The sequence below is a fragment of the Heteronotia binoei genome, chromosome 6, assembly GCF_032191835.1.
Source record: "Heteronotia binoei isolate CCM8104 ecotype False Entrance Well chromosome 6, APGP_CSIRO_Hbin_v1, whole genome shotgun sequence".
NCBI lineage: Eukaryota > Metazoa > Chordata > Lepidosauria > Squamata > Gekkonidae > Heteronotia > Heteronotia binoei.
Genome location: NC_083228.1, coordinates 124078131 through 124091128, shown reverse-complemented (window position 1 = coordinate 124091128; position 12998 = coordinate 124078131). Strand labels below are relative to the sequence as shown.

Sequence of the window (12998 nt, the reverse complement as noted above, 5' to 3'; positions counted from 1 at the left end):
GGAGAATCCCAGAGGTGGAATATTCTCTGTTTCGGTAGCAGCAAATGGTCAACCTGCTTTACTTTGATGAGCTGCAGGAATGAACTGCAATTGTCAAACTGCTGGCAAAGGGCTTTTTCATCCAGAGCAGAGGCTGGTTTTTTTTTTGGGGGGGGGGGGGGTGAGATGAACACTTCTGAAGGGGGGGAGGAGATAGCCCACGAGATTCTTCCCTCCATCCCTCCCACCCCAACACACACAACTGGTTACACTGTCGGGGAGGTGTGTACAACCAGGCCAATGGGAAGGGGTTGGGGTGGTGAGGGGGGGGGGAGAAGAAAAGCAGCTGGGAGGGAGTGATTATTGGATTCCTGTATCGCTGCGGATGTGGCAAGGGAAGGGATTCCAGCAGGCCGGGTGACGGTGCAAAAGAAGCCAATCTTTCTCTCCCCTTCCTGGGGGAGAGGTGCCCAATTTGGCGCCCCCCTCTGGCAGCGCCGGGGGCAAAACACCCCCGCTGCCCACCCCCCGTAGATCCGGCCCTGTTCCTAGTTAGTAGCAATTTTCACAGCTTAAATACTAAGGGTATTTAAAATGAGATTTGTCATAGGGATCCCTTGTTTGCAGCACTCGGCCGGGAAATATCTCCCCTTCTTTTGCTTTTCAAAACATGGTAACCCTGTTGATGGTTGAAACTCAGCTCTACAAGGGCAGCTAAGCAATGTCAGAGAACTAGAAGGGAATGCCTATCCTAAATATGTAAATGCATCAAACTGTTTTCAGAAAAACTTTCCCCAAGAAACTTTGAATGCTGTAATTTTGTAAAGGTGCTGAGGACTGTTGTTTGGAGGATTTAAATAATTTTGTGCAATCAAACTGTCCACAGTTCCATGGCTGGATAAACCCAACCTGAAACTTTTATATTTCTACTGTGGACACCCATGGTTCCTCCTCTTCTCAGCTATAGCAGTCTTAATTCTCCATTTAAACTTCTGTGAATTGGTAAGCTGGTGGGTTACTGACAGAGAACTTCTCTGCCAAATGCTCAAGAATACTCTGAAGTAACAGGCAGAGTGCTTCGTAATTAACACATTACTTAATTATATAATTTCAGCATTGGCTCTTGGAAATACTTTCGGGGTTCCTGGAAGAAACAGAATTGAAGGCTAATGACTGCCATCAAAAATGAGCATTGATGTAACAATGTTAATTTGTTTGACCTGTTTGACAGTAACCCTACTGTGCTCAGAAAACATTTGTCCTTTTATGTGATTACTGGTTAAATAGCCTTCTGTGCAGCAACGTAGAGAACCCCAGTTATTAAGAGGATATGCACACTCATCACAGATTTCTCAATATTCTTGTGGATGCCAACATTTCATTCCCACAGAAATCCACACAAAAACTGAACCAAGAAATGCTAATTTGGACTTTCTGAACAAATGAAGACCCCCCTGGCTTAGTTATTCGCTGTCTCTTCCCTTCGTCAAACTGTCACATTAATGGTTTCCATGCACTGCGATCTCTTTCCTCTTTCCATACAGAGAAAGAAGAAGATATTGGATTTATATCCTGCCCTATACTCTGAATCTCAGAGTGGCTCACAATCTCCTCTACCTCCCCACCCCCAACAGATACTCTGTGAAGTAGGTGGGTCTGAGAGAGCTTTTTACAGCAGCTGCCCTTTCAAGGACAACAGTGAAAGCTATGGCTGACCCAAGGCCATTCCAGCAGCTGCAAGTGGAGGAGTGGGGAATCAAACCTGGTTCTCCAAGATAAGAGTCCACGCACTTAACCACTACACAAAACTGGCTCTCTCTTTTTTGCATAGCAAACAGAAACCTCTAAAAACCAGTTCTGTTTGCCACGTGAAAAAGGCAAAGCTAGTTGCAGCCTGTGAAACTGGACAGAAGCCCCGCTGAGAAGAGGAGCATGAAAGCAGCGTAAGGCGAATGGGAAATTGGTCCAAGTATTTTTAAAAACAACAACCACCTCCAAATCCACACTCACTAAAGCTGTAGAGCTGGGAAGAATCCAAACAGTCAAGAAGACCAGTCTTGCCAGATGCACCAATGGTCTGACTCAACAGATGACAGCTTCATATGTTCAAGCATAATTTAACAGCATTTACTGTAGCTATTTTCTTTTCTTTTTTTTTAAATACTCCAGAACAACTACTGCAATGTTTTACATGTGTTTGTAAAGTGCCCTTACCTGACTTATGGTGACCCCACAGGGTTTTCAAGCTGAGAGACAAACAGAGGTGGTCTGTTCTTGCCTGCCTCTGCATAGGGACTCTGGACTTCTTTAGGGATCTCCCATCTATGTACTAACTAGGGGCGACCCTGCTTAACTTCCAGGACCTGAAAGATGAGGCTTGCCTGGCTCATCTAGGTTAGGGTAATGTTACACAATTTCTCCACTACTTTTATTCTGAGCCTGTTCACAGGAAGGGTGGGATAGAAATCGAATCAAATCAATTTCTCAATCAATAAATATTCTGAGGTAAAAGGATTTGGGTCTTAGCGGGGGACAGGGATGATCTGCAGAAATAATGTACAGAAGGGAGGAACCCTACGACTACCTTCTCCAAATGACACCCCTAATTATTGCCAGGGATTTTTTTTTGTAGCAGGAACTTCTTTGCATATTAGGCCACACACCCCTGATGTAGCCAATCATCCAAGAGCTTACAAGGCTTTTCTTACAGGGCCTACTGTAAACTCTTGAAGGATTGGCTACATCAGGGTTATGTGGTCTAATATGCAAAGTAGTTCCTGCTACAAAAAAATGCCCTGATTATTGCTATGCTATAACTAGAAGTTAATGCCCAAAGAAAACAGAAGACGGACTAGAATTCCAGCTGCTAGTCAACGTATGGACATAGAAGTACTGGTATTGGGATCGGGTATTGTATTTCCCAATCCCCACTCAACATGTTAGTGACCTTGGATGTTTGAATTGAAAAATGTAAACCCACATTCTGAACTCCTTGGGGGAAAAGGGCAGGACATATGTAACAATTAATATTTACAGATAGAGTATTCTGTTTGACATAAGATTTTAAAAGTATCTGTTGAATTAAACATGAACTGTCAGTAATTCCCTCCATCCCTGCTGGGAAACCTTGGAAATGCAGCATCACAAAAAAGCTTGCTAATTTCTTGACACTTTGAAAAATCATACTGCTTTCGTTCTTGGGACAACGGTGAAGTTTGTTCACAGTGAAATGAGTAGACCTGCCCTAAGAATCAGAAACAACAGACAGCTGGTGCTTCTCCAACATAAGAACATAAGAACATAAGAGAAGCCATGTTAGATCAGGCCAATGGCCCATCCAGTCCAACATTCTGTGTCACACAGCGGCCAAATATATATATATATATATACACACACACACACACACACACACACACACACTGTGGCTAATAGCCACTGATGGACCTCTGCTCCATATTTTTATCTAACATGATGTAAGTATGTAATCAGATCTCATGTATTAGGCATGTAAATAGGTATAAGACTCATTCCTTTTTTTAATAGTTAAATATAACCTCTATTTGCAGAGGCAGTATGGTTCTGACAGGTATTAAGAGACAAACACAAACTCTGTGCCCTTTCTTTTGAAGTATTTACAAAATTTATATCTAGCCTTTCTGCCTTGGGGTGACGCCACATCACGTTTTCTTGGCACACTTTTTGTTATGGGGTGGTTTGTCATTACCTTCCCCAGTCATCTACACTTTACCACCCAGCAAGCCAGGTACTCATTTTACCGACCTCAGAAGTATGGAAGGCTGAGTCAACCTTGAGCCAGCTATCTGAATCCCGCTTCTGCCGGGATTAAACTCAGGTCATGAGCAGAGTTCAGGCTGCAGTACTGCAGCTTACCACTCTGCAGCACCACAGGGTTCCTTCAAACACAATTATAAAAAGATAAAAACAACAATTACAAGATAGGGCAGGAAGGAAGGATCACTGAGGGAACATGAGACACAACAAAAAGAAAAAGACTTAATCTGCCGGCAGAAGACGGCAACAGAAGGGGACAAACAACTCTCCCTAGGGAGAGTTCTAGAATTTTGGTGCCATGACTGCAAAGGCCCTCTTGTTTGTTGCCACCCACCTAAATTTCAGAAGTTAGGGTTACCCAAAGCAGGGTCTGAAATTATGACAGCTGCGGTCAGATACATTCATAAGGCAATAGCAGGTCCTTCAGGTATGCTGGTCCTAATCCATATAGGGTTTTAATGATCAACATCAGCACCTTTATATGTGCCTAGAAACAGACTGAAAGCCAGTGTACGCAGGCCATGACTGGAGTTATACAGTCTTTCCAATATTGAGATGCATCAGCCTGGCCTCTGCTGGGAACAGGTTGCTGAACTTTTGGAATGATCCAGCAAGGTTCTTTTCTTGTTCTTATATAAATGCAAGATCTTCATAGAGTTGCCTTTTTAAAACCATTGCTTTTAACAACAACTTAAAGTGCATGCAAGTAAGAGTGCTTGCCAAGTATAAAAATTCATTGTATTTTGTTCAATTACATATATCTGCAGGGATCATACAGCTGCCAGGCATGGCTGTGCAACTAAGCAGCTGTTTTATTAGTCATGATCACCAAGGGGCATTTATATTCATTGAAATGTCCCTTGGTGCTTCTAGAGAAGGAAAACAAGGCTTAGGCTTGATCAGGCAGCCAGGGCTAAAAGACAACACCGTATTACCTGCTTTTAAGTGTGTAAAAAATGTGCACACGCACACACACTTGGACTTGCATGCATAGCTTTTCGGAACTGGAGAGTCGGTGAAGTTCTACATATATGCTCCCAGTACTTCACAGGGAGAAATGGGGCCATGCTTGCGCATTCACAATACCCCTGTTCTCACAAGAACCACATGAACACACGAAGCTGCCTTATATAACTGAATCAGATCACTGGTCCATCAGATCAGTCTGCTTTCTCAGACTGGTAGTTGCTGGCTCCTAAGTCTTTCACATCACCTGGTACTTGACCCACTTAACTGCAAATGCCAAGGACACACACAATCTGGGACCTTCTGCATTCCAACTAGATGCTCTACCATTGTCCTTCCATGGCCTGAATCCACTACCTAATGAATAATGGAATCTACTACCTAGTGAATAATGGAATGTTTAGTCTCACAGTGGATCTGGCTGCAGTTCCTATAAACAGAACAGTTGAAACTCAAAAATATACCTTTTAAAATGATATAAAGAAAGTACTGCTATGGGATTACAGGATACCTATTGGTGCAGTAATGCAACAATCAACAGGTCACCTCCAAGTAGTGGAGAAATACCATGACCTGGGTGAAATGTTTGCAATCAGCTGTGGTCTCACCAGCTGAAGAATCCACAGCAGAAGAATGAAGCCATTAAACATTCTGGACCTGGATGGCCCAGGCTAGCTCAATCTAGTCAGATCTCAGAACATAAGCAGGGTCTCCCTGGTCAGTACTTGGATGAGAGACCACCAAGGCAGTCCATGGTCACTACACAGGGACAGGCAATGGCAAACCACCTCTGAAGCCTCTTGCCTTGAAACCCCAATGGCTGAGGCGGATGGGAGTTGTAGGCAAAAAACATCTAGAGAGCTACCATTGGCCACCCCTGCCCTATGGGGTTGCTGTTAAGTAAGCTGCAACTTTTGTGGCACTTTCTATCATCAAAGATAAAACCAGCTACTCTTCCCGGCCAAACACTCACGGTCAGAAGTTAATTAAGCAAGTTAAGAAGTTACTCAAGCGGAGCTTCAGAAGACTCTCACCTCTTATTCCTGTCCTCTATCTGTAAGATGTACACCATGTCGTCTGTGGCATGCTGTTTGGAGGTGCTCTCCCCCCACTTCAGCTTCAGGCTCTGGGGACCAGCTGCGGTGCACTCTAGCCGAGGAGGTAAGGGGGGCAGCGGCCTGGTCTTTGCCTTAATGAAGTGGCTAAAAGGTCCAGCTCCGATTTCATTGACTGCCTGGATCCGAATCCTATGGTTTAAAACAAAACAAAAGAAAGCAAAGGTTAAAAAGGGGAAAGACATTACATACAGCTGTTAAACCTACTGATATCCATCCCCCCTGCCCACTATTATAAGCAAGATCCACCATATTTCTGACAACAGCTAACCAAAGATTTCTGCACTGAAGAAAGCTCTTGCATTCTAATAATTTATTTGCTTACAAAACTTGCACGCTACCTTTCAATCGTTGATTTACAAAACAGCTTAGAGCAAAACAACAACACAAGCCAACAAGCACAAATAACTATTGGAAATGAATGGAAACTGTTAAAAGACATTTATTTTAAAAAAGACACCAACATAACATGTTTCAATAACCACTTTAATACCAATTACCAGAGATTCTGCATAAACTTTAAATGAAATGTGAGGTTCTAACCTAGAGGGAGGCAGTTATGAACTTGACCATACAAATCCTCAACATTTTAGTGACATATAACAACAGATCAACTAAAATTAAATTGGTTTAATCAACCAGCTGCTGAATTCTTACCAACAGGCCAATATCAATGAGAAAAAAAGAGTTTTTCCAGGGCAATAGGATTGCCAGCTCTTGGTTGGGAAATTCCTGAAGATTTGAGGTAGACCCAGGAGGGATCTCAATAGGGTATAATGCCAGGGTTTACTCTTTAAAACAGCTGTTTTTGCCCGGGGAATTAATCTGGAAATGAATTGTAATTCTGGGAGATCTCTAGGTCCCACTAGACGCTGGCAACTGTACCAGCTGGGGGGAAGGGAGAAATACTTTTTAAGTAGAATATGTGGAAATAGGGCTTCAATCTTTGCCCAGTTGTGGTTTTGTCAAGAAAAATGGCCATTCAAATATATCTACAGAGACTTTCATCCTTGGAAAACAGTTTACTCCCATGGTTTAGGGGAGCTAGCCTTTGAATCTTTTAAAGGAAAGTCTCTCTAGATCTCAGCTCCATTTCCCCCCCTAAAACATCAATGCTATAACTCAGGAGTGGCCAACGGTAGCTCTCCAGATGTTTTTGCCTACAACTCCCATCAGCCCCAGTCATTAGCCATGCTGGCTGGGGCTGATGGGAGTTCTAGGCAAAAAACATCTGGAGAGCTACCATTAGCCACCCCTGCTATAACTGAAAACAAAATACGAAATGAGACTGTGAACAGTTTTTTTAAAAAATGTATTGAAGAAAGCTTTGTAAACATTCATCTTGAAGCATGATGCAATTATATTACATTATTTGACACTCTCCTGGTGCAGAGAAGCCGAGCATCTGTAAATCAAAACAGTAGAAAACAACAAGAAAAATATCTAGCGGAGAAACAAAACTTCTCTTCTTTAAAAAAATGTAACTTGATTTAAGTTTAGATGGGCAACAGAAATTTTACCCTGCTTTGAAAAAAAAAAGTTGTCTAGAATTGTTATAGAGGAAAAATAGCAAGACCCAGGATTTCGTTTTACAAGGTCCTGGCCATCAAAAAGCCTGAAAGTACATGAAGATTGAAAGATTCCTAGTATTGTACTGCCTACTTCTAGGAGAAGCAGCAGCTACACAAAAACCTTTCTCAAGTGGCACTCCCAGTTATTTTGAATGAAAAGCTCTTTAAATTAAAAGAGCTGCCTGAAAGGTCAAGGTCAAAGCTATAGGACAGATTTTTAAATTCAAATATCCTGTACCCTCCAACATTCCACATATGACAATAGGAACATGCTGGTAACACACTTTTTCTCTTAACAGGGGCCTCTGACTGAGGCCTCCCCCACCCAGTTACTACGGTTGCCAGCTTCCCCTTGGTGCCTGGAATTCTCCAGGTAACAGAGACCTGTTCCCCTGGAGAAAATGAAAACATTCGACAACTACCATAGATTCTAGGTGAAATCCCTCCCCAAATTCTCCCTTCCATAGGTACCACCTCAAAATCTCCTGGTATTTCCTAGGCTGGAGTTAGCAACTACTAGTCACACATTGTTACTCCATCAGATACATTACATTTACTCTGCAATACCCTGTCCTTCACTCCTTTTAAAAAATAAAGGGTTGTTTGTCCTTTTGGTTAAAGATATACTGGAAAAACAAGTTGTTATCAACCACTTGAAGTGAACGTCAAATACAAATGGAAGCAGCGCAGTGTGGAACTGACCACAGACAAACTTATCAACCAGTTGGGCCTTGATTATAGGAGGTCCTATGAAGTTCTGTGATCTGCGTCATTATGAGCTGGCACAGGCTACAAGCAGACATTTCTTCTCTCAATATCTACAACACTACTGTTTTTGTTTTTATTTCTTGTAGTTTTCAATCCATGCTCAGCCGTATAACTCAATCAGCAACCTTGGGCTTGGCACTATCTCTCAGCCAAATCTGCATCATGGGGTGGTTATAAGAACAGAAGTATGTGCGTGTGAATGGGGTAACCATGTACTCCGCCCTCAGTTCCTTGCAAGGAAAGGCAGAACATGGTTGCCAAATTGGAGTTGAGAAATCCCTGGAGATCTGGGGATGAAGCCTACAGAGGGCTAAGTTTGAGGACAGGAAGGACTTCGGCAGGACATAATGCCATAGACTAGAGTCCACCCTCCAAAGCAGCCATTTTCTCTCCAAGGGAACTGACTTCCATAGTATGAAATCCAGAGTAATTCCAGATCTCCAGGCCCCACCTAAAGACTGGTATCCATAGCAGCAGAATAATATAGGTAACATTACAATTTTGAATTCCAAATGGTGTAAGTTGTGCTTGGGGTGTTATTTATTTAGTCCCTAAATGTAGATTTTGGTTGATCAACATGTCTTGGGCTTGAATTCCATTGAGAGCCAGTTTGGTGTAGTGGTTAAGTGCACAGAGTCTTATCTTGGAGAACCGGGTTTGATTCCCCACTCCTCCACTTGCACCTGTTAACATGGCTTTGGGTCAGCCATAGCTCTGGCAGAGGTTGTCCTTGAAAGGGCAGCTGCTATGAGAGTCCTCTCAGCCCCACCCACCTCACAGGGTGTCTGTTGTCGGGGAGGAAGATAAAGGAGATTGTGAGCTGCTCGGAGACTCTGAGATTCAGAGGGGAGGGCGGGATATAAATCCAATATCTTCTTCTTCTAAGCAAAAGTGCACAAAAGCAGTAAATACCACAAATTATGGCACAAATTGCCTTTTGATTCCAGCCCTTTCCTTTCTTTCTGCAATAGTTCAACAACAGCTACCAAAAGTTCATCTCTACGTGCCCTTATCGTATGTCCTCAACACACAGATGGTGTTTAATGTTGCAATACGCAGAGAGGATCACCTGGAGGCAGCCAGACTGTAACCTAGGCAACCAAGCGGGTTACAACCAGCAGGGGGTAGGGAGAACTCAGGGTGTGTTTGCTGAGGTAAAAAAGAAAAGAGGCCTGAGAAGATGGGGAAGAGTTCAAATGTACACATGAATTTGAAAAGACAAGAAAGACACAGGATGAAGGGAGAAGGTGTCCACTTGGTCTTTCCTCAAAGCATATCCTCATCAAAGCAAAGAGCCCATCCTGTTTTTCTTCCCCCTCTCTTGAGCATGATGTGCTTCAGAAAAGTCTGGGGAGTCATCACCCTTGATTGCTGACGGTACCTATTTGGAAAGGGCCACCTCCATGATAAGAAGGTGCTTGCCTTGGAGCCTCCTCCAAACATTTTGTGAAACCTCACAATATTTTGTGATTTGTTTGTTGTTCAGTCGTACAATCGAGTCCGACTCTTTGCGATCCCATGGACAAAGTCACGTCAGGCCCTCCTGTCTTCCAACATCCTCCGAAGTCTGCTCAAATTCGTGTTTGTTACATCAGTAACACTGTCCAGCCATCTCATCTTTCGCCGTCCCCTTATTCTTTTGCCTTCTGTCTTTCCTAGCATCAGGATCTTCTCCAGGGAGTGCTCCCTTCTCATTTGGTGACCAAAGTATTTGAGCTTCAGCTTCAGCATCTGACCTTCCAGTGAACAGTCTGGGTTGATTTCCCTTAAGACTGACTGATTTGATCTTGCAGTCCAAGGGACTCTCAAGAGTCTTCTCCAGCATCATATCTCAAAAGAATCTATTCTTCTGCGCTCGGCCTTCCTTATAGTCCAGCTCTCACAACCATACATTACTACTGGGAATACCATCGCTTTAACTATACGGACTTTTGTTGGCAGGGTGATGTCTCTGCTTTTTATTATACTGCCCAGGTTTGCCATAGCTGTCCTCCCAAGGAGCAAACGTCTTTTAATTTCACGGCTACAGTCACCATCTGCAGTGATCTTGGATCCCAGAAATGTGAAGTCTGTCACTACTTCCATGTCTTCCCCTTCTATTTGCCAAGGTGTGATGGGGCCAGATCCCATGATCTTAGTTTTTTTGATGTTGAGTTTCAAGCCTACTTTTGTGCTCTCCTCTTTCACCCTCAACAAGAGGTTCTTTAGGTCCTCCTCATTTTCTGCCATTAGAGTAGTGCCATCTGCATATCTGAGGTTGTTGATGTTTTTCCCAGCAATCTTAATCTTTTGTGCTTAGTCCCACCAAAAGCCATGTTATTGTGATGCCCACTACCTGCTCTCAAAATTCCAAATGTGCCCAGACATTCAAGACAAGTTTGGGACCCTGGAGCTAGGAGAAGGGCAATTAACAACAATGCCAGTGGAATTACCTCTCTGGAATTCCTCTCCCAGAAGTCTCTTGCATGCTTACTTTACTGTGCTTTACCCTGGTTTTGAACTGAGGGATTCCACTTTTAAAATTTGTTTTTATGATGTGTTATTAGGCCTGAGGGATATTTTATAAATATGATTTTAAGATCCTGAGCATATATATCGTGTTTATGCTCTGGCTTGTATTTTTTATGCTGCAGTTTTTAGCGGTTTTCATGCTGTAGTTTTTGTGGGTGTGTGTGGGGGGAGATATTTTCCTCCATTGTGCGGGAGGTTGGACTAGATTACCCTGGAGGTCCCCTCCAACTTCATGATACTATTATTTCCACTGTACTCTTTTACTTGTGAAACACCTTGTACAGGTCTCTGAAGAGAAAGCATAAACTTTTTTCTGAATAAACACTCAAAACTGATTCTGGACTGCAATTATACCAAAGCTTAGAACATTGGTTTGCTTACAGTGAAAAAAAACCCCTACCAATTCATCTGTATTTGAGAGTGTGAATTCAAGCCGCAAAGTGTTAATTCATGTTCTCTGGTGAAGGGGCAGGCTGCATCCTGCAAGCACAGCAAGGAACTATGCTTGTTCTCATCTTCTTCTGAGTTATAGCGTGTTGCGACTTCTGAATGTAGCTTTAGTGATATTTTTTGCAGGCTCACAACATATGAATTTACCTCAAGATTTCTGGAATTCAAACTGGCATTCAATTTCACATTAGTTGTTCAAGATTTCTACTATTTCAGCATCACTATACACTGCTATCCTTGTTTTTGTTCCAGATAGGGCTGCCAGCTCCAGGTTGGGAAATACTTGGAAGATTATAGTGGTAGGACCTAAGGAGGGTGGGGTTTGGGAAGGAGAGGGACTTCAATAAGGTATAAGGCCATAAAGTCCACCTTCCAAAGTGGCCATTTTCTCCAGAGGAATGGCTCTCACCTGGAAATCAGTTGTAATAGTGGGAGATCTCCAGTCACCACCTGGAGGTTGGCAACCCTAGCTCCAGATGCCTGTAGAAGAAATGGCATCAAAACAGAAGTTCAAAATGTTGAGTTATGGAAGAAGGGTGGGATAGAAATGAAATAGGTAGATGGATAAACTTCAGCCCACCTCCACTGGGACACACTCAATCCTACCAAGAACGGGCTTGGAGTCTAAGTAGCATTTCTGCCTGCAGTGGACACTTCTGTTCCAGGAAGGAGGAGGGCGATTTTTACTAACCCCGCCCCCCCAATTACACTTGGGTGGTGTAGTAACCCACAAAGGCATTGTGGGGGGGGGGGGGCAGAAGACTGCTGCAGGGAGGTAGAAAAGTAACCACTTATGTAGTGCGGTCTCGCTGCGTAGTAGCCAAGTCATGATTTCCAGCAAAGCAGTCACATATTTTAAATTGGTTTTTTACTGTTGATTGTTTTTATGATGTAACCCACCCTGAGCCTGTTCTACGGGAAGGGCGAGCTAAAAATAGAATAAAATAAATAAATAAAATACCGAGAAAGGTCTTTTAAAACAGGATCCCATATTGGTGAAGATCATCGTCAGATTATTGCTTCTCGGGAAAGCTTTAACCATAGTTCAGGTCATACTTGCCCACTGAATGAGAAAATAATTCAGTACCAGCCTGAGGCGAGATTTTTCTCATTTTAGGGTGCTGCCCACTCATTTATTTTATTATTATTTTTTTACAAGCAGGGCTGGCCCTTTCATTAGGCTCCCATTAGAGGGGAGAAAACCATCAATTCTTTTTTAGTGAATTTTACCACTATAGGGATTTGTATTTTCTGCCTCAGGCACCAAAAAGTATTGGACCATCTGTGCCTTGGGTGGAAGACCCAAGTCATTTTGAAGAACAGAACGAAAACTGCTAATCTTTACCTGATCTTCTGAAGTCTACTGGGGCCAGCACTCAATTCTCTATCTCGCAGTTCATTTTATAACAGCAATCCAATCACCAGGTTGCTCAGCCAGAACCACCATCCGTGTTTTTGCATGCTGGGAAATCTAAGTTCCAAAAGCCCCTCACAACACTGATTAATTGACCAATTAGCTGGAAGCCTCGCCTAGCACAGAGAAGCAGCTAAATCATTTAATTTGATGGCTCTGTGTAGTGACAAAGTGATGCAGCTTCCCTAAATTACTGATGTGGTCCATTTATTTGTCCAGAGCAAATTCAAAAAGCTAATAGCTGCTGTGGATAAGCTGGAGTTGGCTTCTCCTTAGCCACCCAAAAAGGGGTGATTTCCAGCCCCTTTTCAAGACCCCATTCTTTGGGGACAAGCAAGATATTATAACCCACTTAACCATTTAATCATGTAAAAAAGTGGGGGGCACAGTCAGTGATGGCTTACAATCTTAAAGTAAGTCTTCAGTTTCCAG

The 12998-nt window shown here is 43.0% G+C and overlaps 1 protein-coding gene across 2 annotated transcripts in view; it reads right to left on the bottom strand.

Moving 5' to 3' along the window:
• FNDC3B (fibronectin type III domain containing 3B) overlaps positions 1-12998 on the bottom strand; it is a 387437-nt gene that overhangs the window by 45961 nt on the left and 328478 nt on the right. For both annotated transcript variants that reach the window (XM_060242517.1, XM_060242518.1), the window contains exon 23: positions 5772-5984. In XM_060242517.1, the coding sequence (XP_060098500.1) occupies positions 5772-5984 (213 nt within the window). The remainder of the gene's footprint in view (positions 1-5771; positions 5985-12998) is intronic.